The sequence below is a fragment of the Eriocheir sinensis genome, chromosome 39 (genome assembly GCF_024679095.1).
Source record: "Eriocheir sinensis breed Jianghai 21 chromosome 39, ASM2467909v1, whole genome shotgun sequence".
In the NCBI taxonomy this organism is placed as follows: Eukaryota; Metazoa; Arthropoda; class Malacostraca; order Decapoda; family Varunidae; genus Eriocheir; species Eriocheir sinensis.
This window is the reverse complement of record NC_066547.1, coordinates 9051440-9078067: the sequence shown is the minus strand read 5'-3', so window position 1 is coordinate 9078067 and position 26628 is coordinate 9051440. Positions and strand designations below refer to the sequence as shown.

Sequence of the window (26628 nt, the reverse complement as noted above, 5' to 3'; positions counted from 1 at the left end):
GGATAGCCAGGATAGGCACTGAGGTATTTTTTTTTTTTTATTTTGACTACTGCTACCGCAGTACCGCACACCGCATACCGCACTGGGAAAAAAAATATGGGACCACTCTACCGCAACTGCGCACTACTCCGGAAAAAGTACCGCACTACCGCAACCACACTACTGATTTTTCAGTACCGCGCCCACCTCTGTTGATAACTATCACATGGGACTGATGGCTGAGAAATCCACCTTTGATGCCATACACATCACAGAAGGAAAGGTGTAGCCAGGAAGACCCCTGTGGAGGCAACAATAACCTCAACCTCAATGTTAGGAATTAAGGCTTGTTCAGGAAGTGAAGGTAATCCAGTAGCGAAACGGAGCATTCGAAATTAGCAGTTGCGATTCGAATGCTCCCGAACCGAACCAAGGTTCTAGAATGTTCCGTAAGGGACGAGGGCACGTTCCAGCTCGCCCTGTGCTGCGAGTGCGAGCAGTCAGCTGTTAGACGCCGAGCTAGCAAGACTTCAGTGCATTATACTCAGTGGCTGAAGTTTCACTCGAGCAACGGGCAACTACGTCTCTTCATTACCTCAACTTTAACCACTAGGCTGGCACACTCAGCCAACTCACCCTCAAACAAACTGTTCTGAAAACCCTCAAGCAATATAAGTAACCTATTATCTCATACCTTGGGCCCAAGGGAAGGGGTATATATTGGGGCGCTTATTAGGGAGGAACAGCCTGGAAACTACTAAAAGGTGAGTCGGGGTGTGTGATCCTGGTCTAGATGTGTATTGCGTACAATAAATTCGCAATATAAAAAAAAAAGTCAAATGGTGCCATAGGCAAACGAAAAAATTTCTCAATTCTCAAAGCTCCTGAAAATTCCCATAATTCCCATTAAAAGTTTCCCAGTTCAAAATTCCCATGAATTTTACAACCCTAACCTATATTATTTATTTTCATAATTTTCTTCATCAGATCGATATGTCATCTTGGGTAACCACCGAGATGCCTGGAACTTTGGGGGTTTGGATCCTTCCTCTGGAACTGCAGCTTTCCTTGAAGCATCCAGAGTGCTGGCTCAACTTAAGAATGAGACAGGTGGGTGGTTGAGGCAAGCAGATGGGTACACTAAATGAATGAATGGCTTGTGTTAGACAAATTGATGAGCTATATTATGGGAAAGTGAATAGGAAGTGGATGACATACAGTAATATGCACCTGGTTTACGAGTGCTTTGCTTGACGAGTGTTTCGATTTAATAGCAAAAAAAATCACTAATTTGCCCTGGCTTATGAGCAGGGACTTGGATGAGCATCCTGTTTGTACAAGTCAAAGACGCAATCATGGGTCCCCTTTGTTTGCTGCAAGACGAGAACGCTCAGAACGGAAGACAATGGGACTGGGGTCTCAGTCCATGTTGTACACTCGCAGAGGTAGCCCTGCACTCAAGTCTGCTTACGTTTGTGCTCTAGTGTGTGATCTTTGTGCTTTCAGCAGTACAGTGTGCATTCATTTTAGTTTACAAGTTTTTGGGGTTTGTGAGTTAAGTTACTTAACGAATTAAGCTCGTAAACCAAGGTATGACTATATGTATGAGTGAATAAGGTGCATTAAATTACTTCAATAGTTTGGCTCACTAAGGTCCAGTGATCGTTGGTATAGGTGTTGTGGATCTACTGAGAAACATATTTCTATTATATTTCACATATACTATAGCTCTGTTAACATGGACGAGAAAATAAAGAAATTAATAGAAAAATGCATACAGATTTTTCCACCATCATTCTCTTATCGCTCCACCCTTTTTCTGTATCAGGCTGGATGCCACGACGTTCTCTGGTGCTCTGTTCCTGGGGTGCCGAGGAGTATGGGCTCATTGGCTCGGGAGAGTGGACCCAACAATTTGGGAAGCTGCTTGGGGACCGTGCTGTAGCCTACCTTAATGTGGATGCGGCTATGAATGGTGGGTGGTGAACGATATTATGTATGTGTGTAGGGAGAATGGTAGGTTAGGGTTGTGTAACACTGGTCGGGATTTTATTGGCCCATAAAAATCTGAGGAAAGCAAACTTAGAACCTAAACATAACTTCTAATAATTATCATCTCCCTCCAGTGCTAGCCCACCATACTGATCCATAACAGTGGTGGCCTCCATACAACACCTTCATCCTCACTCCTGCCCTCCTATACTCTTTCATTCTCATCTCATGTCCAAACCATCTCTTCACCTATTCAGCCACTTCACAATCCACATCCTTTGTTGTTACACCCGCACCATACATGCTTTCATCTTTTTCTTCATCCCATCCGGGCATATCTGTCTAAATATGGCAAGACCACTAAAAATGGGCATTGACATTAACAAGTTGTAAAAAAATAGTTATATAATATTAATTAATGAAAATTTGTATGAGGAATGGAATGGCTGTATATTCAATGTTTACTTTTATATCACCAGGAAACTACACCTTCACTGGGAATGGCTCACCACTCCTTCGTGCTGCGCTAATGCAGGGAGCCGCCAAGGTGAGGCCATCAACTGCCATTTAGTTTTGGGGCAGAATTAGGAATGTACTGGAATATTAAAGGGTATGAGATGGCTATCTTTAATCTCTCATAAGTACAGTAGGATAATTCACATTCTACCACACCAGTCTTCATCATAGTAATCCAGGCATCTATTAACAGGATTAGGCAAAAAACTGGACAATGTATGTGTAGCTGGTATAAGGGGTGCCTGGGAGGCAGTCCAGCTCAGATGATGAAGGCTTGGTTATCTCCTTCCTGCAGGGATGGTTCAGCCTTTCTCCAACAAAACTCAGGAAAAGCTGACAACAAATAATGGCAGCCATCTTCTTAAAAAAATTTGGGGTAATATGGTGGGCAATATGTATTTGGAATAAATCATTTATCACCTGCCTCATTACTATTGTGGAGATTACAACAATCATCCATCTGTCTGTCTGTCTTGAGGGCAGACCATGAGTCCTTCCTCTCATACCCTAATTTCCTGCTCCACACAGGGGCGTAGCAGTAATACCTTCTACAATGTTAGCTTCTTGGTTAGGTTTATTTGTTTGTAGCTACTCCACTATGAAGTGGTTAGCATGTCTATCTATGAATCCGCTGGTCTAGAATAGATTCCCTGCCCAGGTAGTCAGTGTGCAGCTCATCCAGCTGTTCATTCTCCCTTTTTTTGCTATTCAGTGAGGGTGCCTGGAGAAACCTGGGAAAGGTAAACTGTGGTAATGCAGATGTCACACCTGCCCAGTGTCCTAGGGTAATGTTTACCCACCACAGGCTCAAGGGCCAATGCACTGCAGAGGAGCACCAAGGTCACGTGCAGCTATAGTGTGTACCCTCAACTTTACTAACTTATTTGTGTATTTTGTTTGTCAGCAACATTATGAAAAAACAACAGCCCATCACCATTGAATTTAGCAGCATTTTGAAATGGTGAAAGTGGCTCAAAAATTTTGGTTACAATGAGAAATGGTATCATTGTTTCCAGATCCCAAACCCAGACTCAAGTGAGGTAGAGGCTGGACGCACCACAGTGTATGACACCTGGGCACTGAGGACGCCAGACCCTGACCATCCAGGAGAGCCATGGTCAGTAATCTCTGCAGCTGGTGGGAGTTCATGGCGGCCAAGTTATTCCTTAGTCAGGCCAAAATAAATTTCCTTTTCCTCCATGTAATTTCTCATTTCATACATGTTTGAATGTCACTGTTTATTAGTATCTTTAAGCATCACTCAGAAATTTAATGTGCTTTTTTGCAACAGGTTATGATTGTTCAGATTCTTTAATTGAAAGGTCAGTCACTAATTTTGCTGCTCTTCTAAAGTGACATTACTTTCTTTAGACATATTTCCAATTAGTTGCATTACAAACACCATTTGTTTGCAGGGTACAGATAATAGGCTCAGGCAGTGACCATAAGAGCTTCCAATTCAACCTTGGTATTCCCTCGGCAGACCTTCTTTTCACCCATGTAAGGTTGTAAACAGTAAGGCCAAGAAGGGGAATCATTAATCTGTCTCCTTGGTGTTACAGAAATGCCTGAAAAGTACAGATGATGGGGAAATAAAGCACAACCCTTCTTGTAATGGTTTAAGATGTAATAATAATAAAAGGTGGAGGTGTATGAGGGATCATGGTTTAAAAGAGGGCATAAATGGAAAGAACCAATTGACATTTTTTTAAATATTGCTTGAACGCTTTTTTAGTATACAGGTAACTCTCAATTTACGCGAGTATTGTGTCCTTGAAGATGTCACGTAAATCAAAAACAATGTAAATCAAACAAGAGGTAGGTTTCTATCGAAAAATAAATATTCACTTCATTCAGTGGAGAGAGAGAGAGAGAGAGAGTGAGTATCCATATCACCGAGATATCCACTCAGTCTCAGCCTCACTCGTGTGAGGAAGAAATGAGGGACACCATGAGCGACTGGCTAGTATTGGTACCGGTACCGAGCAGTCTGGTACCGGTACCGCACCGTATAGCTGGTACCGTTAGTACCGGTACTGATACCAGTACCTCTCCACCCCTATTGTTGAGTAGCGTGGCAGCACGGGTACTGTATTGTTGTTCAAGTGGCGCGCGGGAAGAACTGAGCTCAGCTGTGTGGCCGCGGCGCCGTGTGAGTCCAGTTGCATGAGACATCTGGTGGCCACTCCATAAAATATCACGTATAAGTGAAAAAATTGTGTAAATGAAACATTTATTTGGATTTAGGACCCCGCGTTATTTAAAAAACACATAAACCAAACACGCGTAAATCGAGAGTTACCTGTATCTGTAGCTGATGCCCTGCTTCTTCTGCCAGTGAGATGATAGCCATATTAAAGTTTAGTTCCTGTTACCACTGTTTATACATTCTTTTTACTACACACTTCTTGCCCTTCTCCTTCATGTATTCATCTGTCCTATTGATACACTTTCCTAATGTGTCCTTACATCGTTTTCTTTTAATTCTCTACTTCATCACAAGTTGATATTGGTTCACAAGCCTTAAATATTTTGTTTGTATCTTTTGTGCAGCTTAACTTTCTTTCCAGGATATGTATACTCAGCCCCTGTACCACACCCTGTACGAAACCTTTGCAGCAGTGGATGAACTGTTTGACCAAGGATTCTATTTCCATGCAGCCCTCACACAGCTGTGGGCGGTGGTGGCTGTAGACCTTGCTGATGCCCAGGTATGTGCCACCTCTGAAAGAAATGTTAATATAGTAAATTGACATGATAGATAATTATGTAGTTGTAAGGAATCACGGTCAAGCTTTTAATACGCAGGAAAGAGGCTCGGTGACATGCAATTGAACGAGAATGATCAATTTCCTTATTCATTAAGATAAGCTTGAGAGGATATGATTGATTTGTCATGCATTTACTTTCATAATATTTTTGGTCATATTTTCAGTTATAATTTCACAAACTTTGCACAACATAATTATATGCCAACAAAAAATATCTTACAGTACTTTGCCTGACGTAGGGATGTCTATAATGGATTCTATGACCCTTTGTTACCAGGCATATCGGTAAACTTTGCTTAACTTTTTTGTCCCGTTATCTTGTCATTAAAAAACTAAAAGTTCACTAGCATGCATCTTCTCTCTCCCATTCCATCAGTTAGTGCAGCAGTTAGTGCAGTGCAATATCTTATTGGCTTTTTCATTGCTTTCACTGTCTCATCTGTTCTTCCTTTTGACAGATGTTGCCTTATTCCCTGGTGGAGTACGGAAGCTTTGTGGCCTCTGCAGCAGCTGATGTGGAGGAGCAGTATGGGGACCTCATCATCTCTAGGAACTTAACCCTCGGTCTGTATATGTAGTTGTCTAAGCCTTGCATAGTACTTTAACTTGATCTTACTGTATTTTAGTTATCCCAAAATTCAACCACTGGATGTAAAAGTTATTGAGATAACTGACAGCATAATTGTTTGCATGACAGCATTCTTCAGGGCTGCTGCAGAGGAGTTTTCCCAGACTACCCTAAACTTCACCAACAGCCTCAATGATATGGACACAAGCAAGTGAGTGCTTTGCATGTTTGATTTGTATGACAAAGTGAAGGTTGCACTAGTTGTTGCCTTGTACTTAATATGATGGAACAGATATTCTTGTAAGTAGGAAAATTTATATCTTCAATGTACATATACTGATATATCTGTGTCAGGAGTGCAATTTGTGCACTGCCAAGTCAAACATTTTTATCCACAAGTGTGCACATTGGTAAGGAGGTTAGAATAATCCTTGTGGAGTGTGACATCCTCAGGGGAACTATGAGCTAGCTCATTCACTTAAGCTGGATCCCTCGCTCAGAACTGAGCCAATAAGGATTATGCTGATGGGCTGTTGGAGAGGCCACAAGTGATCTGAAGAGAGTCTTTGCGAGCATAAATATCGACAATGTCATATATTTGTGTTGATTGATTTTCTGGCAAGACCCACCATTGAGATGCGCACTACCAAGGTGTGTGAAGCTTTGGTGACCTCCACATCCTCATCAAGAAAATCTCCAAATGAGTGGATCTTCATTTTGGCCCAGGAGACCTCCAGTCCCAGAGGCTTAACCTCCTCAAGCAGCACTTTGAGAGCCAACCCAAGATCTCCAGCAATTCTATGGGAAGCACATCAGCAAACACAAGTTCATTGATGTTGTTAACTGATGCTCTGCAAAGACTTTGATCAGCAACTCTGCCTAATACCCACTCCATGCAAGTGTTGAAAAGTGATGGAGCAAGGACGCACCTCTGTCTCATTCCTGAATTAAAAGGGCTAGAAGTCAGGAATGCCTCCCCACATTTCACAACACTCTGTCTCAGAGTAAAGGCCAGTCATTATGTCAGTAATCCCAGCATGAATCCCACAGATCTGCAGAATATCCCATAGTACGTTGTGATGCACTGAGTCAAATGCCTTCTTGAGACCGACAAAGTGCAAGTAGCCCCTGTTGAAACTTATATTGGCATTTCATAAGGATGCTAAGTGCTACGATCCAGTCAATTCTTGACTTCCTGGGCATGAACCTGGGCTGCTCAGGTCTCTGAAATTTTAGCAGATGAGATTGAATTCCATCAGCAGCGGATGAGCAAACATTCAGTCCAGCACGCTAAGTAGTGTAATATGACAGTAATTGTTGCAGTCTTGTTATCCCCTCTCCCTTTCCAGACAGGAAAAACCAACCCCCTTTTCCAATCAGGAAAAATGGCACCTGACTGCCACATGGTAGGCAGCACCACATGCAACCCAATACAGCCTCTCTTATTTCCACAAGAGAGGGTTGAGTTTTGCCTATTGGTGGATCAGCAGCCACCATCTGCATACCAGCCAGAGGGATCTGTCAGCTTGGAGGCTCTGTGGTGTACAGCTGCCCAAAGTACTCGGCCAAATGAGCCCGGTACCCATCCACATCTGATACTATCTGCCCATCAGCTGCTCAGATAGTACTCGTCTCAAATGTGGATTTGAAGTGGAGCTTGCTTGATCATACCTCGAAAGGCAGGTCTGAGATAGTTTGCATTTAGCCAACTCTAGACATTCTCAGCGAGACATCTGACATACCTCTCCTTATCCCTTGTCAAGGGATCTAGTCCTGTGTGACAAATTCCTGTATTGGTCAGAGTCCCCAGCCAGCCTAGCAGCACAACTCTCCTTTACATTCTCCAGTGTCTCCCTTGAGGCAAAGCCACTCCTAAACCTTGGGCACTCTCCAATGCTCTCCTCAACAACATAGTGTTTCACTTTTAAAGGTATCCACAACTCCCCTAGAGGACCAAGCCCCTCAAACTGATTCGAGACTGCCACTCCATACTCCTAAGCACATGCCTGGTCCGTTAGTTTCTCAAGATGAAACCCAGGAAAGCAGCATCTTGAGAACAAATTGGACCTGATGCATATTCTCAGCGTTGGAACAACAAGTCTGTAGTCAGTCGCAAAGAACTCGGCACTATGGAAAACCCCACAGTCTTGGAGGATCCTCCAACAAGTACTAACAAGAGTATAATTGATTTGTTTTGCCACACCACCAGCATTGCTATACCAAGAAGTCAGGCAGAGAGGCTTATGTTTATGGAACCAAGAGTAAGCAATCCTCAGCCTTCTGGAATTTATGAAGTTCAGAAGGAGTGAACTGTTTATATTTCTGGTGCCAGAGCCATAGGGACCAACACATAACTGGAAACCAACTCTCTCTCTGTGCCAGTAACTGCAATGAAGTTGCCCAAGACAATGATTGTGTCACTTGGGGGGGCACTGCATGTTTGGCTATGGAGTCGAGACTGGCATAGAACATATCTTTCTCTGTAAATTCACACATCTTGGTGGGGCATATACTACACAAAAAGAGATATGAAGCCAAAGGTGTGCTTCAACCTCACCGGCATACACTTATCTACCGGAGTAACCCCAACAACAGAGGACTGCAGTTGGCGAAAATGGCTATGGCTACTCCCTTGAGATTAGCACCATTTTCTTGGTCTGTTTAGTAGTAGGTATAATCACTACTACTGATCCCTCCATTGCCAGGTCTCATCTCAGAGAGGCCCACTATGTCCACTCTCAACCTCCTGAGTTCAGCTGACAGATGGGGTAGTTGATGATCCTCTGAAAGGATTAGGATATTCCAGGCACCCACATGTAGAGCCCAGGGGAGGTCATGTAGTGCCCAGGGGAGGTCATGTAGAGCCCAGGGGAGGTCAAACCCAGGCCTGGCTTGACAAGCTTGTCCCTTGTCTGCACCACCTCGGTAGTCCCAAAGAAAAGGGGGTGGGTGTGTCCAGGGTAGGGATGCTCTCCTGACCCGACCAAACCTGTTAAAAAAACAGGATGCCTAGTACTCATCACATTACAATTAGCCCTTGATATATGGGATTTATTTACACTAGTTTTAATTACTCATGGTATTTCAGAATTTGAATATGGCCCATGGCAAGACCAGTTTCCATTAGCTGTGATGACTCTCTCACCAGTTTTGCAACTTAAAATGTGACATGTTTAACTCTGCTGCTTAATATAGTACAAAATTTGAATATGGCCCATGGCAAGACCAGTTTCCATTAGCTGTGATGACTCTCTCACCAGTTTTGCAACTTAAAATGTGACATGTTTAACTCTGCTCTTTGATATAGTACAAAATTTGAATATGGCCCATGGCAAGACCAGTTTCCATTAGCTGTGATGGCTCTCACCAGTTTTGCAACTTAAAATGTGACATGTTTAACTCTGCTGCTTAATATAGTACAAAATTTGAATATGGCCCTTGGTAAGAGCACTTTCCATCAGCTGCCACAAGCATCTTGCCAGTGTAATGAATCAGTCTCAGTTAATGATGAAAACCCTGCTCCTCACTTCTCTTACTGCAGTGTCCTTGTGGCACGTCAGCTGAATGACCAGATGATGATGGTGGACAGGGCCTTCTTGGACCCTCGTGGGCTACCAGGACGCCCACTGCACAAGTGAGTGAATCACATTCTTAGATCAATGAAAATTGTTTTTGGTCTGTAAATGAAAGGAGATCACTGCTATTGGAAATATTTTCATTTCCAGCCATGTTGTCATCTCGCCTAGTATCAGTGACGGCTACAACGCCATTGCCTTTTCGGGACTGACAGATGCACTAGCAGGCATCGAGGATCTGCCGCCAGAAGAGCAGGAGCAACGCTGGTCTGTTTTCTCGCACCACTTGGGTGCAGTCACTCACTACCTCTCTACTGCCAGTAATGTTCTCACCAGCAGACTGTGGTAACCAGTTCACATGAGGTGGATCCATCAGTAATATATATGGAAATTTTGACAAGGGACACTTACTCATAAGCAACACGTGATTGCCAATTCTTATTTTGTCTTGAATAATATTCACCAGACACTATAAAAAGCTTAGAAATGTAGCAGTGGGGAAAAGTTTTAATGCTAGTTTATTACACAAATCTAAATAATTCAAAGTTATAAAGAACAATTATACGATTGTGAGCACATTCAAAAATTTATAATAGAAATGCAGTTACTTCATATTTTACATCTTTCATTTGTTACTACCAAAATTTTAGATTCTGTTTGGCATGTTAATGAAGAGCATATTAAAAGATATGTAACTCCCTTCCCTGTATTTCTTACAAATTATCAATTACCTATCAACCAGCTGGATGGTAGTGGTTTGACACCAGAGGAAGAACTGTGCAAAACAGGAAATAATGCATCTTTTAATTTGAACACTACTGTTACATCCCTGCAAAGACACCAAGGCCAGCGGTAAAGAGTTTACATATTAATTTTAGTGGCTAACAAAACAAGTACAAAGGAAGGACGTGTATTTTACTTTCAAGTGCCCAACAACTTTCCTGTATTAATGTGACGAACCTATGTCCTTCATCAGTCCTGTTAGCAGATTACCCAAGCAGGTTAGAGATGGAGTGAGTGAGTGCTTGTTGGAGTTCATATTCGTCTGAGAAGAAAAAAGTAAAATCATAATGGAGGTAGACTATTAGTGTCATACAATGCATATTAGCAAAATACATTTGACCTTTGCTTACAACTAAATGGAATTACTAACGAGATTAAGGAAGCATAGGGTTCTTGCCTTGAAGATAATCAGATCACTCTCTAAGATGTGTAAATATATTGAATAGGCATTGTATTTGTCTACTAATTAAATCCTTTGAACTTAAGTATTGCAAATGAAAAGCATTTTCAATATTTGCATGTTCATCCTGAAGCACTGGGGAGATAGTGATTAAGAATGCATCTTTATGTTTCTCCATAGTTTGCTACAAGGGACATAGCTTCCATTCACAAGGATGTGACTATGGAATGGGGATCATCCAGATATTTTTGCTTAGGATACTTGTCAGAATGCCTCATTTGAAGCTTATTGATACTCCATCTTGCATTTGGACCCCCAGGTTAGTGATGGCAGTGTTTCGGAAGGGAGGGGCAGCAGAGTAGAGGAAGGATGAGAAACCTCCTGTTACTTCTCTTTTTCTTTGTGTCAGATTTCTCTTCATTCCTTTCATGCTTCATCACTTTTATTTTGCCCACTCAGACTTTCTATTGAACTTTTTTTTCCATTTTATTTCACTATAATTTGTTGAACATTTCATGGCCTCAAGTTCATATTATTTTCAGGAGGAAAAAGTTGTATTTCTTTGCACATTGTTCAACTTCTTCATATCTGTCTAGTTAGTTTTGCTGAACAACTTGTTGAGGTCAGTAAAATCCTTGTTTGCATAGTTTCTTGTGAATCCTACTTTTATAATATCTTCCCTTATCTCTATTTAAAAAAATCATAGTTATATAGGTACTCTTCCTGAAGGGATATATATAATTCATATCTCATCTAAGCCAATCCCTTTTGTGAATACTTGATCCAGTCTCAAAAGTTTGTCATCTCTTCTCTATCCCGTTTTCCAGTAACCTATCCGATCATAATGTTCAGTGTCAGCTTCAGAAATTTATTTTCAAGTATTTTCATCTTGCCTTCAAATATCTCCCACCTTGCTTCATTATAATTAGGATCTTTAACTCAAATCACATTTTTACTGTTTCTAATAATCTGTTTTAAGCTCTAGAGTATCTTTTAGCATTGTATTATCATCTCTAAACCTGTAGTTTGATTTGGTGATGGGGATACATTGTAGTTCTTGTAGAACATTTTGTGTATATATATATATATATATATATATATATATATATATATATTTATATATATATATATATATATATATATATATATATATATATATATATATATATATATATATTTTTATGCCGGACGTGTTACTTGGGTTCCGTGTCACCGTCAGGAGACTCCGTGGGAGGGAGCTATGTAAAGACCTTGCACAGCTTCAGCAGTTTAATCTTCTTCCTTAGTAGTACACTTCACTCTTGACTCTTCACTGGCCACTAGCTTACTACGACTCGGACTGGGGCTCTCTCGCCCTCTTCTCCTATGTATATCCAGAACAGTACAGTCTGGAATGTTACAGTATATTTTAGCCTTGAGTGATGATTCTTTACCACGTACAGTACTCTCCTCCAATCTTATCTCCAGTATGCAGCTGTCACATTGGTGGCAACATGACCATCTGGACATTTTTTTTTACAGCTGAGACAGTTCAAGGGCGTAAAGAAAGAAAAAAAAAAAAAGGCCCGCTACTCACTGCTCCCGAACAGAGGTCAAAGAAGTGTCCAAAAACAGAGGTCAATTTCGGGAGGAGAGGTGTCCTGATACCCTCCTCTTGAAAGAGTTCAAGTCGTAGGCAGGAGGAAATACAGATGAAGGAAGATTGTTCCAGAGTTTACCAGCGTGAGGGATGAAGGAGTGAAGATGCTGGTTGACTCTTGCATAAGGGGTTTGGACAGTATAGGGATGAGCATGAGTAGAAAGTCGTGTGCAGCGGGGCCGCGGGAGGAGGGGAGGCATGCAGTTAGCAAGTTCAGAAGAGCAGTCAGCATGAAAATATCGATAGAAGATAGAAAGAGAGGCAACATGGCTGCGGAATTTGAGAGGTAGAAGACTATCAGTATGAGGAGGAGAGCTGATGAGACGAAGTGCCTTTGGCTCCACTCTGTCAAGGAGAGCTGTGTGAGTGGACCCCCCCCACACATGAGATGCATACTCCATACGAGGGCGGACAAGGCCCCTGTAAATGGACAGCAACTGTGCGGGGGAGAAGAACTGGCGGAGACGGTACAGAACGCCCAGCCTCGAGGAAGCTGATTTAGTAATTTAGTTTACGTATTTGTGTGCGGCAGGATTCTCAAAAATGACTGCACTCATAACTAAATACTGTAATCGCGAGCAAATCGAGGATAATTTGAGGCTCTGTTTATCACACATTGCGCCAAGAATTCAGGATCTTTGAAATTAAGGTAAAGCAAGCAGGTCTCACATTAACCATAGAATGGAAACTCTCATTTTCATGATGGTGCAAGGAAACCCTGTGCCAATTGGCACAACTGTTGGAAAAAAAAATAGGAAGACATACTTTACTGCATTTCAATAGTATTGGTTTACAATAATAAGTATTTGTGAACATATATGAGGAAAAATTTCTGTAAGAAACATCGCATTTCTATGTATTATGAAAATTGAAAGAAAAAAAATTCCAAAAAATACTTTACTCCATTAAAATTTTACTTAAAAAAAGTATATGAATTATATGAAAACAAAGTATTCTGTATAACTCTCGAGAGGTGTCCAGTGCCCCTGGCAGCCAGTGAGTCGTCAGTGTTGCAGGAAACATGTAACCGGGAACAAATGTAAAACACTCATTTTACGTGCGCAGATTTGGCGGTACTGATATATCGTGGTGAATATGCAGCAACATACTGTAAATTTGAGTTAGTTACCTATCATTCCAATCCATGGCATTCATCACACAGCACACTGGAGTGCTTTGGACACACTGGCTTAGTGCAGTGAATGCAATAAGTCCTGGTCTGGCTGGCTCCTTTTGCTGGACAGAAGAAACACTTCTCTCTGCTGTGTGACACTGCTTCCCTGTCCCTAGGCTCTCATGTGATGTCGAATCAGGACCGAATCGCTGCAGCATGAGCTTACTTATAATATGGAAAATATGGAAAAAAGAAGGCATTTAGTTTTTTTTTCACAATAGCACTGATACAGGAAACCATGTACCGAATGACAAGGGAAAATGGCGATTCTCCTGCATGCAACGTGATGAAAGCACTCTAATGAAAGTCCTCACACCAAAGAAATGCTGCCAAGTCATACTTATTGAACGATCTGTCTCGTAACATGGACGTTATCACGCATCAGCGAATAAAAAATTAAAAAAATTGAAAAAATTCAAATTCCACTTATGTATATAGATTTTTGTGAAGTACAAATGCTAATTTATACTCACACCCCCAAAAAATATCCTACATATCGTCACACCTGGGTCAAAATGGCCACTTCCAAAACTTTTTTTTGACAACAAAAATAACGTTCGTTACTGGAAATGCTTTGCCGAATGGCACACGGGGCACTCATACCAGAGAAGTGAGGAGCAGAGAACTATGATACTCTCTCCTCAACTGGGCACCGGACGCACTAATACATGCCCATGAATGAGTTGAAAAAGTCGGCCAAGGTTAACCACAGTGAGCGCGAGTTTCAAAAACACCTTAATTTTTGTGCCAAACGGCAGACGGTTTCCATTCTTGGGTTAACGTCGCCTACCTGTAAGCTTCTATAAAAAATGCAGATGATATCCCTACTTTTAGGCCTACTACTACTACTACTACTACTACTGCTAAAAATAATAATAATAATAATAATAATAGTGTGGGCCAATACAATAATAGCCTAGCCAAGGGCTATCTATCTATCTATCTATCTGTATCTATCTATGATGGCTTAGTGTGTGTGTGGGGGGGGGGGGGGTATCGCAGGGAGGAAGGGGGTCCCAACTGCATTGAACCAGCTTTGGTGGGGCCCAGCTTGCAAAAGGTTTCCTAGCCCTAACAGATGACAGAGTATTCTTTCAAGGGCAAATGGAGGTGCTAGCCTTCTATAAAAGTACACGACACGTGAGGTGTCACGTCTCAGTGTTGCAGTGGTTACCAAGCGTCGGACATGTGGCTCAAGCAGGTGTGGGTGTGCCTGGTCCTTGTGGCCGGCACCCAGGCACTTCACGAACCCCAAGAGAGGGAGACTGTGGACGACTTCATCATCAACGGTGTGGATGCGCAAAACATCAGGAGTAACCTTAGGTTTGTCTATACAGTGGTTCATCCACTTCAACTGGAGGTAACATTTTTAACTTCGCAGATCGACGTTCCCTTCAATGTTGACTATGTGCCGATGTGCAGTACATAAGAACATAAGAACGCAGGAGTCTGCAAGAGGCCGGTAGGCCTGTACGAGGCAGCTCCTTTGACCCTAAGCTCCCGTGTATCTAACCCCACCTAATATCGCTGTCCATGAATTTATCTAGTCTATTTTTGAATGTGACAATTGTATTGGCACTCACCACATGACTGCTAAGCCTATTCCACTCATCCACCACCCTATTAGTAAACCAATTTTTGCCTATGTCCCTGTTGAATCTGAATTTATCCAGTTTAAACCCGTTACTTCGTGTCCTACCCGGTTCTCTTACCAACAAAACCTTATGAATGTCTCCCTTATTAAAGCCCTTCATCCATTTATAAACCTCGATCATGTCTCCACGCACCCTTCGCCTTTCTAGAGAATGCAAGTTTAACTGTTTGAGTCTTTCCTCGTATGGCAAGTTTCTCAACCCCTGAATCATCTTAGTCATCCTCCTCTGCACCGATTCTAACATTTTGATATCCATTCTATAGTAGGGTGACCAGAACTGAACCGCATAGTCAAGATGAGGTCTAACTAATGCTAAATATAGTTTGAGGAAGACTTCAGGGCTTCTGTTGCTTACGCTCCTTGAAATAAATCCCAGTACCCTATTAGCTCGATTTCTAGCTTGAATGCATTGTGCCCTTGGACGGAGATCAGAGCTCACTAAGACCCCTAAATCCCTCTCGCACCCAGACCTGCTTATGAGAGTGTCATTTAAGCAATAGTTATGTGAGCGTGGTTCCTACCTACACTCAGAATACTGCACTTCCCTACATTGAACTCCATCTGCCATTTATCCGCCCAGTCATATAATCTGTTGAGTTCACCTTGGAGAATACTAGCGTCCTGATCCGACTCAATTACTCTACCGATCTTGGTATCATCTGCAAATTTACTAACATCACTACTAATTCCTGTGTCTAAGTCATTGATATAAATAATAAACAAAAGTGGACCTAATACCGAACCTTGTGGGACCCCACTCGTAACACATCCCCAGTCAGATCTTTTACCATTGATTTGCACTCTTTGCTTCCTATTGCTAAGCCACGCCTTGACCCAGTTCAAAACTTTACCCTCTACTCCGTGAGCCTGTAATTTAAGCAACAGTCGTTGGTGAGGAACTTTGTCAAACGCTTTACTAAAATCAAGATAGATTACATCATAATTTTCATCTCTGTCAACCGCCTCAAATACTTTATTGTAGAAGGACAAGAGATTGGTGAGGCATGACCTACCTTTTGTGAACCCATGCTGCGAGTCGTGAATTAAGCTATGTTTCTCTAAATGCTCCCGAATGTTCCTGGCTATTATGGACTCCAGCATCTTCCTATAACCGATGTTAAGCTAATTGGGCGATAGTTTGAAGCAACTGACCTGTCCCCCTTTTTAAAAATCGGCGTCACATTAGCTACTTTCCATAGGCTCGGCACATAGCCAGTATTAACCGACATCTTAAAGATGTCGGTTAGTGGGTCACTGATTATATCACCTAGCTCCTTTAATAACCTCGGAAATATCCCGTCAGGACCTGGCGACTTGTTCTTCTTAAGCTTATCTATCTCATCCTGAACTACTTGCCTGGTAATGATTATATCCCTCAATTTATCGCCATCCCCGCCCTCGTACACCTGAAGTCTTTCCGGTATAGTCGTTCGATCCTCCTGTGTGAATACTGAAAGGAAGTAGTCGTTCAACAATGTGCTCATATTTTCGTAATTTTCTACTAGCTCCCCTGTGTTTGATTTCAGCGGTCCAATTTTCTCCCGTGTTTTTGTTCTATACATCTGAAAGAAGCCCTTAGGATTACTTTTCGCCTCATTTGCTACTTTGATTTCATAGTTCTTTTTTGCTATCCTGGTGTTTTTCTTAACTAATCTAGATAGTTCGACGTACCGTACAATATAGTCAAGATGTACAATGCTTTGCACAAGATGACCTAGTAGAGAATTCACTCCCGGAAAACTCTTCTAGACGCTGCCCCGGTCCTTTATCTTCCTTGGTGCAGGTTCCTGACGCAGAAGCAGCACCTTGCGGGCACCGAGGTGGAGTGGGAGTTGGCGGCGTGGGTGGAGGCGGCGTGGCGCGAGCAGGGCTGGGACGAGGTGCATCTGGTTCCCTACCAAGTCCTCCTTTCCTACCCCAAGAACGACACACCTAATCTAGTAAGCCACTTGTTCGCTTGCTCTCTCCTTTTCCATTGGTCTGCTGCTAGAAACTCGAATGCTCAAGACCTAATTAGTTAACAGGCGTCACCTGTGTGTTCTGGGGTAGTGTGAGTTAAGTGAACATGATTGGACAGACAACAAAGTAACTTATAAGTTTCATTTACAAACCACTAGATAAGTCGTGAAGTTACATTTTTGTCATTTCTCTTTTTCAACTCGGTTGCTCCTTAATAAACAGTCAAAACTACCATTTACTACATTTCCTGCCACACTCAGACATTTTTACTTTTACCTCAACCTCTGCTGCATTCATCCATGCATGCCTACTTTATTTCCGTTTAATGATAGCTATCATTAGGTTTTCCTCCAATCTGTTGGGTACCACGCCTCCGTGGTCTAGTGGTCAGCGTGCCTGGCTTCTACTCCGCGGCCCCGGGTTGGAATCCCGGCCCGGGCAGTCGGCGTGCAGCTCACCCAGCTGTTCAACCTCCCTCTTGGGGTGGTCGATAAATGGGTACCTGGGGAAACCTAGGAAAGGTAAACTGTGGTAACCCGGATGTCACACTGGCACTGTGTCCCGGGGTAATGGGCTCCCTCCCACCACAGGCTCAAGGGCCAATGTCACGGAGATGAGCACCGAGGCCACGCGCTGCTACAGCGTATGCCCCCAACTTTACCTACTTTACCTTGTGGTTAAACAACCATTTGAATTAGACAACTACTATAACTTCAACCCCTACACCCTGCAGACGTAGGAATAATTGTTATTGGGCGCGTGGTAGGTGTGTATGCAAGTATTCTATAATGTTATTTAGTGTATGAATTGATTCCCTATCAGAAAACCTCCATTTTCACACATTTCTCTTGAACACACCTTGAATTGTAAATTCTTTTACAATTCGCCGTCGGTTGGGAATGTGAAATGTACCGATTTTGTCAAGTCACTTGTTTATCACATAGTGTGTATCTTTGGGAGTAGAGGTTACACCTGGCCGTGGGATGTTTGATTGTCAGCGAAACATGAGTCTTATAATTAGTTATCAAGGCACTGCAGATTTCATCGGTGTTCATCCTGGTTTCGAAATAACACCAGCAGTTTCGTGGTTCTGATTTGAACCACTGAAACACCAAGCTGCTAGTAAAGGTAATTACGGGCTCCAGCCGTAAAGCATGGTGGATACTGCAATATATAGTTGCACAGCATGCTGCAAGAAATACTGAAACATCAAAGTGTTCTCAAATAAAAGGAACCTATTAAAACCTTCTGTAGTTGTTATTATGTAAATATGTAATAAAGAAGAAAGAAAAAGCAATAATGCATTAAGCTCAACAAGGATATTCCAAAGAGCAGACATCTGAAATATATATATATATATATATATATATATATATATATATATATATATATATATATATATATATATATATATATATATATATATGTGTGTGTGTGTGTGTGTTTCAGATGTTCGAACGGTTCAGTGTTCACGCTGCGGATGGTCATGAAAACTACACCGGCAATCAACTTTACCAACGAGCATTTTCGGGGGATGGTTATCTTCACATCCATCATGGCATCTTGGCGTCGTGCACATGATTTGATTTGATTTATAGATTCTGTGTTAATATTTCTTTAGGCAGCATCTTGTTCCTAAGCTAGTAGCTGTCATTATCACACATCACCACCGAACTGGTCTTTCCACGTCGCGTACTCGTAGTTCCCCAGCGTCCTTGCGTGGCCTGCAGCGCCTCTTTCCTCCTCCCGCCCCCAGGTGTACGTGCTGGACGATGCTGGGGAAGTGGTGTGGACGTCCCACGGGTGGCAGGAGCCGCTGTACGCCCCGGAGGAGGCAGATCCAGATTTCCTGCCGAACTTTAATGCCTTCTCCGCCCCAGGAGTGGTTACGGTAAGAGAAGAACTAAGCATTGTGGTGTAGTTACGCAAGGGTTGTTGATGGAACTTGCAGGCATCATGGGGGGAGACGCGAATATATCTCTGAATCTCGTTGGTTGTACGCAGACCCTTTCAAGATTGAGACATGACAATCCGCCATTCTTTTCTGCGACCATGATTGAAAACTAGAACCCAATAATCATTTCCCAATTCATTCTTTACGTAACTCCCTCAGGCGGATGTAGTGTACGCTCACTTCGGCCGCGAGGAAGACTTCGAGCGTCTGAACGAGCTTGGCGTGAACGTGACCGGGCGGGTGGTGCTGGCTCGCGACGGGGCGATCTTCAGGGGAAATATTGTGAGTACTGAGTGTAGCAGGGGCGCAGGACTCAACTAAGATCGAGTAAAGTTACCAATACGAAAACAAACATAGTTCATCTGTACAAATACATTTTAAAGATATTCTATACCTAACCCAGCAATAACCCAAATTGTCATCACAAATATATGTGAAAGTTTTTGAGTGATGTATAGACTACCCCAAACAACTTGTGATTCATGTCAAGTAAACTATCACATGAATTACTTTTATTGCTTTCAGTATTGTAGTATGTCTATATATGAAGTCACAGCTTTTTTGTACCACACACACACTCTTGCCCAGCTCCAGTCAGCAGAGCGTCGTGGGGCCGTAGCGATGTTGCTGTACGGAGACCCCCAGCAGTATGCACCCTTCGGGGAGGACGCCGTCTACCCCAACACGGTGTACCTGCCTCCGTCAGGCGCACCTTCTGGCACTGTGTATTTTTATGATGGGGACCCCCTCACACCCTTCTACCCTGCCACAGGTATGCAGCATGATAGTGCCAGATAGATGCTATCATGCATGTATGGATATTGATGTGTAAAGGACTTCCTCTTTCAGAAAAGTACAAAAAATAAATAAAATAGAGTAGCCATGACTCCAAGGGCACCATGGCACCCACGGGCTACAAATTGGGGATCAGTGATGTTAGGAATTAAGGGTTGTTTAACCCTGGATGAGTATCGATATTTTCAGTACCCATATTGTATATCGTGTTGCACCTTTGCAACTGTGACTTTAACGCTTTAAATGACCACTTTAGGTATGTTGTACTTTAATGTTTGTTCTTTCTAAAATTACTTTAGACATTACTTAGTGCTAATAAGTGGTGAAAAAGACAATCAGAATGCTTTATGTACTTTATTACAAAGAATACAAAAAACTTCTACCTTATTTTAACTATCATTAGAAAAAAATAAAAAATAAATACTTATGTCCATACAAAAAAATAAAGCCTCTGGAGATCGGTGTATTACAGTTGTCTCTCACAGCCTGCACAGTCCCAGTTCTCTGCAAAATCCACGCTGAAAAATAGAACAGGTCAAACTTTAGTAAAATTTTCTCACCCTGTTTTTCTTGTTTCTTTAAAAAAAAAAATTTGGGTACCTAAATATGCTTTAAACTTCATGAAAATTTTTATGTATACTACCCAATCATTGACAAAGCTACTGTGGAAGTTTCATGGAAATCGAAATAAGATAAGGTACTAAATAAATTATTTTCCTAGAGAGGGTCGAGTTACAGGGTCTTTTTAGGGGGGTTCAGAGATGCACAACATCCATATAACTCATTAGATACCAATGAAATGTACACTTGCATAACACACTCAAGAAAACTGGAAAACATAATAGTTCCTCACCCTAGCAACAGGAGGGGCAGAAGACAGAGTAGTGGGATGCACACACGGACTTCCCACATCCACTGCAGCAGACCCGGGTTCGTCCCTGCTCTCTGGTGGGGCAGAGGAAGCACCGCTGCCTCTTCTCAGTTTTCTTTTGCTGTGTTGCTGGCCTCTCCTCAGGTGGGACATTGAAAGTGTTACGTATGAGGCTACGGAGGCTGATGCTCAGTCTTGGGATACCAAGGCGCCGCACCGCACCCCTCATAACATTGGCGACCCTGTCATTAGTGTGCAATGTAACCATAGCCAGCATGTAGTCATCGATGAACTGGTGGAAGTATTCATCAATGTTTTCCAACCCATCAAACACATCGGAGGTTTTTCCTGGAGTGTCGTATGTCACCTGCAACCTGGTAAGGTTACTTTTCGAATCAGGCCTCCACACAGTTTTCCTCTTGTCCCTTCCACGTAGTGTTGAGCCCACACTCCTCAGCGGTTGCCCTACAACTGGATTCTGGGGCCCCCTCCTCCGTTTGGATGATCTCACTGCTGTAGAGGGGAGGAGTTCAGCAGAAGGCAGTGGTTGTGGGTCATCCACGTCTTCATCATCATCATCCAGCAACCCACGAGACGTAGATGGAAGAGGAGAGAACACACGGCCACGCTTGGGTCGGTGAGGGGTGGCAGGGGTGGCAGGGTGGGCTGATCATCAGCAGGTGTAGAGGTGGAAGGCAGAGGTGTAGAGGGCTGGAACAGTGTCCTGCTACGAGTTGTGATGATGGCAGGAGGCAAGAGAGGTGTTGTTGTGGTGGAAACTGTAGTGGTGGGGTAGGCTGCTGTGTTTACACAAGATAAGAGGTCAGGCGAGCGAGATAAGGTGGCTGGCTGGGTCAGAGTGGAGAGTGGAGTTGCCAGGTCGTGTATTTCTGCCTCTGCTGCCTCCTCTTGTGTGGTGCAAAGTGTTACCATGTCTGTAGATGAAGGGGAAGCCTCTGGGGTGGCTGCAGGGCTTGATAGAGGTGGGGGAGGGGAGGTACTCCTCGAGGTCCCCTTTCAGAGGGCCTTGGGGTAGGGTCATCTTCATCTCCCTCCACATCCACGTAAACCTCATCCACCCCCTCGTCAACCTCCCAGTTGTCGGTCCCATCCTCCCCGTACTCACTTCCGTCCGAGTCATCCCACTCCAACAACTCATTTATCTCCTCGTCGGTCAAACTTGGCTTCGACATGATTTCTGTAAAACAAAGCAAAAAGCATGTCTTAGAAAAAAAAATCTAAAAAAAAAAAATAAGGTACATACCTCAATTCTGTAAATGGCATACGTCAGCACAATCACTTACGAACCCCACATAAAAATTTCACTAAGTTATTCCAACAAATGTTATTGTTATGAATTTTATTATCAAAACAATACGCATTTAAATGTACTTACATAACAGTCACAGCTTGTATAATGATGTTGCTGAAATGCAACGCAAGTGACTCATACACCATGAAGGGAGGGCGAAGTAGCACAGAGACCCTCACAGCTTGACAGCAGGCACCAAACTGAGGCGGCAGGCGAGATGTGGGGTGCCGACGCAGTTTAAATGCCCGCGCGCAGGCGCAAATACGCATTTAAAGGAAGTGGCGCGTTGTAAATATACAACATCGATACTCACACAGGGTTAAGGAGGTATTGGTTGTCCGTTAGCGAAAATAAAGTAGTATTACTGATAACTACCGCGGGCTCTAACCAATGGTTCAAGGAAGTTCAGAAGGGAACGAGATAACTTCCAGATTCGACTCGCGAGCAGTCATCGGTCAGCTTTTGTAGAGCTACACACGCAATCAGCTGTTAGCCTCTGTGCAGACGACAAATAGTCGGTTATAAACTTCGCCGGTGTAACCCATTCAGCTGTTGCCTTAGTGGCGTCACATACACCAGGCAACTAAAAGTTTGACTCGGCAGCAGGCAGCTAATTAATTACTACTACATTAACTACAACCTACAAGGCCGGCCTCACCTCGCCGACCGGTTCAGGTTATATTCTCTTGCTCTAAGGGGAGGAATAACTATTGTGGGCGCTTAGCACGGTGATCAGTCATCCTAAATATGAGGCGAGTTGGTGAGTGTGAGTTCGGCCTTAACGTATTTGCACTAAAATAGCAATAATGTAATCGGTAGGCCTCTTAACTCCGTAGCAGCGGCAAGCCGACCGGTCGGCAGCGCCGCGTAGGGGATATCTCAGATAATTAAGAATCTTTCATTCCCTTTCCAGACAGTGCCTATCGCCTACCTGAAGAAGAAGCCCCACTACCCAGGATCCCAGCTCAGCCAATCAGCTATGAGGATGCCAGTGAAATTCTTGGGTGAGTTAGCCAGTCAGTAGCCATGCTATAGGGTAAGGTGGGGTAAGATGCCCCCCTGGGGTGAAAGGCCCCCCCTTGGTTTTGTCTTTCTTTTTTTCTCAACCAGTCACATGATCAAGTAGGCAACGCCAACTCTGTGCTCACAGGAACTACTGAAGTAAACAATGGACAGTTGTTCTGCAGCCACAAGGGGACATGTCTTCTTTTTGACTAATTTCTTGTACGTTTTCAGCGATTTTAATGATACCTAATTAACGACAAAGAACTGTAGAGTTAACCTGATGGCTATGGATACTTGCTCTAAGATGTCTAGACCATATTGCATGTGATTATACTCTGCCTACTTACTTGTAGGAAAGATGGTGTCATTTTGTGTGTATATGGGTTGCCAGGGTATGAGGCCCCCTGTGCCTTTGGGGTAAGTTGCCCACAGGGAGGCCTTTTACACCACATGTGGGCCTTTTACCCCATTATCAGCAACAAAGAAAAAAACTCCATCTCCAGCTTCGTCTGATACGGATGAATGGCCTTGTTTGGTGTGTGGGGAACCATTTGCTAATAGCAGACCTTCAGAAAAATGGGTCCAATGTCAGGGTTGTAGAAATTGGTCACATGCAGAATGCACAACTGGAGTAGGCCTAGATCTGTATGTAAGTTAAAACTGCGAGTCAGATTAGGCATTACAGTATTGCTATAAAAAAAATAGCAATACTGTAATGCCTAATCAGACTCGCAGTTTTGACATACATACAGATCTAGGCCTACTCCAGTTGTGCATTCTGCATGTTTAAGTTTTTGAAAGGCATCCATAAGTGAACACTTTTGAGTTTGAGACTATAAGGAAGTTGGTGTTTTTAACTGTTTCAGATATCAATATTCATCAGAAAGGACATATTTGATCAAATTAATTGAATATTTTGTTCCATATATTTTTCATGAAAGTAGATGTTCCTTTTGTTACAAAAATTCAGAAGAAAGGGAAGCTAGTTTAATATTATTAGTCTAAAAGAAGGGGATACCTTTTAGAAAATTAATTAATTGTTTAGTTTTACATTCTATTCATTAGGAGACACAAATTTGACTGTGTTCCTATATTTCACATCGAGAGATTTATAGGGTATAGTTTTCAAAAAGGGATACATTTTATATTTTTATAATGTGAAAAAAAAATTTTCCTTATGTTTCTGTGAGTTTTATTATTGTAAACCAGAGTGAGGTAAAAGGCCTACCCAGTGGGTTTCTTACCCCACATGCGGGGTAAGAAGACCCCTTTATTATTTTTTTTAAATTGTCATTATAATAGTCAAAATCATAATGAATGGATATAACATATTCCATAGATAGGCCTTAGCTTAAGCTTTCAACAGAACTTTTTTTCAAAATTCTATTGCAAAAAATGTGGCAACAACAGCTAATTTTCCTTAAGGGGGGCAACTTACCCCACCTTACCCTAATAGTCATCCTTTTAATAACTGCTGCCAGAACAGCTTGAAGATAATCAATTGCTAGACAATTGTTAGCAGTAATTGACATTGCCAGTGCTATTTCATTCACCATCAGAATGTTTTCAGACGGATGGGAGGAGCTGTGGCCCCTGATGATTGGCAAGGCAACCTCAATCTCACCTACCACTTGGGGCCTGGACTGCAGGAGGCTGGCTGGACAGTGAAGGTTGAGGTCCACACAAGGAACGTCCCTACCACCATCTACAATGTGGTGGCTGTCATGTGGGGCAGTGAAGAGCCTGGTGAGTAGTGGTGGTGATGAGGGCTGGATGTGGTTGCAATTACCTGAAGACTACTATTATGAGCTCACAAATACTATCTGGTAGTGATGGTAACTGCTGTGGCCATCCCCTGCTGATGGGGGTCAAGGGAAAAAAGTATGAGAAATGGGGCCTTGCAGTGCAGAAAGTGCAGAGGCTTGAGATCGTTAGAGCATAGGTTGAAGATTTAGTAAGAGGTGTCAGATAAATGACTGAAGAACATCATCAGTATTGATAACCAGAGGTGGGCAAGTCTGTTAGTGCGGTAGAGCGGTAGTACCGCATCACAAAAAAGTACCACACCACCACAAAATTTCTGGAAATACCTCACTACCGCGGACCGCACTAAAAAATCCTGTGGTACTTTGAAAGCTATTGAAGATGACATTTGCAGCGTGGCATGCTCACAGATTTTTTTTTTTTTTTTTTTCAGTGAATCGGACTCAGTCAATCGGTATCAGTCATTAGAATCAGTGATTCAATCATTCTGACTTTTCGTTATTGTTCAAAATCAAATACTAAATAGACAGACTAAACTACTACACTGCGAGTCTTCTTTAACTCGCGCGGTGCCGGCCGATTTTTCATTTTTTCATGAGCTTAAAAAATCCGTAGCGATTGTAAGATAATGGAAAAACATGCAAAAACTGGTTTTGCAAAGTGAAAAAAATTTAAACCCACTTTTTATATGTTGGTGTTGCCTCTCGTTGGTGCATATTAAATGACAGTACTCTCACTTGGTTTTACATAGTTTTTATTAGATACTGAATCATCATCATACGTGTCTGATAAGTTGATAACATATCCTCAATACCAAACGCGAATAACTCTTGAGTAAATCTGTTCGTCACTCAGCCCAAGGCGGCGCGCCATGACTGCCTCTGACGATGACTGTCCAAGGCTCAAGCACTAACATGATCGCCGCTCATGTCTCGTACAAAGTTTTCTTTGATGCATTTTTTTTTCTTTTTTTTTTACAAAGGAGGCAGCTCAAGGGCACAAAAAAAAACAATAATAAAAAAAAGCCCGCTTCTCACTGCTCCCAAAAAAGAATTAAAAGAGGTGGCTGAAAGAAAGATCAATTTCGGGAGGAGAGGTGTCCTGATACCCTCCTCTTGAAAGAGTTCAAGTCGTAGGCAGGAGGAAATACAGATGAAGGAAGATTGTTCCAGAGTTTACCAGCGTGAGGGATGAAAGAGTGAAGATGCTGGTTAACTCTTGCATAAGGGGTCAGTGTAGGGATGAGCATGAGTAGAAAGTCGTGTGCAGCGGGGCCGCGGGAGGGGGGGAGGCATGCAGTTAGCAAGTTCAGAAGAGCAGTCAGCGTGGAAATATCGATGGAAGATAGAAAGAGAGGCAACATCGCGGCGGAATTTAAGAGGTAGAAGGCTATCAGTAGGAGGAGGAGAGCTGATGAGACGAAGAGCCTTAGACTCCACTCTGTCCAGAAGAGCTGTGTGAGTGGAGCCCCCCCACACATGAGATGCATACTCCATACGAGGGCGGACAAGGCCCCTGTATATGGATAGCAACTGCGCGGGGGAGAAGAACTGGCGGAGACAATACAGAACACCCAACCTCGAGGAAGCTGATTTAGCAAGAGAGGAGATGTGAAGTTTCCAGTTGAGATTTTGAGTTAAGGATAGACCGAGGATGTTTAGTGTTGAAGAAGGTGACAGCTAAGTGTTGTCGAAGAATAGGGGATAGGTGTTTGGAAGATTGTGTCGAGTTGATAGGTGGAGAAATTGAGTTTTTGAGGCATTGAAGGACACAAGGTTCCTTCTGCCCCAATCGGAAATGATAGCAAGGTCTGAGGTTAAGCGTTCTGCAGCCTCCAGTCTGGAGTCGTGTACTTCCTGTTGTGATGGTCTTCTACTGAAAGAAGTTGAATAATGCAGAATGGAGTTGTCGGCGTAT

The 26628-nt window shown here is 42.8% G+C and overlaps 1 protein-coding gene and 2 long non-coding RNA genes across 7 annotated transcripts in view; 1 reads left to right on the top strand and 2 right to left on the bottom strand.

Annotated features, from left to right (window-relative positions):
- The window catches only part of LOC127008952 (N-acetylated-alpha-linked acidic dipeptidase 2-like), a 44672-nt gene that overhangs the window by 7758 nt on the left and 10286 nt on the right, over positions 1-26628 (top strand). The window contains exons 8-17 of one of the 4 annotated variants that reach the window (XM_050881475.1): positions 967-1089; positions 1808-1954; positions 2451-2518; positions 3504-3604; positions 3903-3987; positions 5058-5198; positions 5717-5822; positions 5956-6037; positions 9368-9460; positions 9552-10100. In XM_050881475.1, coding sequence (XP_050737432.1) covers positions 967-1089; positions 1808-1954; positions 2451-2518; positions 3504-3604; positions 3903-3987; positions 5058-5198; positions 5717-5822; positions 5956-6037; positions 9368-9460; positions 9552-9750 — 1145 coding nt within the window. In that variant the 3' untranslated portion in view covers positions 9751-10100. Of the gene's footprint in view, positions 1-966; positions 1090-1807; positions 1955-2450; positions 2519-3503; positions 3605-3902; positions 3988-5057; positions 5199-5716; positions 5823-5955; positions 6038-9367; positions 9461-9551; positions 10101-14499; positions 14721-16834; positions 16992-18766; positions 18902-19123; positions 19247-19552; positions 19737-22855; positions 22947-24517; positions 24694-26628 lie in introns of those variants that run through there. The other 3 variants (XM_050881478.1, XM_050881476.1, XM_050881477.1) reach the window with 3 other exon arrangements.
- The window catches only part of LOC127008955 (uncharacterized), an 80449-nt gene continuing 58891 nt past the window's right edge, over positions 5071-26628 (bottom strand). Inside the window, exon 5 of one of the 2 annotated variants that reach the window (XR_007761488.1) lies at positions 5071-5211. This is a non-coding gene — a long non-coding RNA (uncharacterized LOC127008955). The remainder of the gene's footprint in view (positions 5212-26628) is intronic. The other variant, XR_007761484.1, reaches the window with a different exon arrangement.
- Positions 20100-21286, bottom strand: LOC127008956 (uncharacterized). Its single transcript, XR_007761489.1, has 2 exons — positions 20613-21286; positions 20100-20277 (listed from the first exon to the last, which is right to left on the bottom strand). It is a non-coding gene; the product is annotated as an uncharacterized LOC127008956 (long non-coding RNA).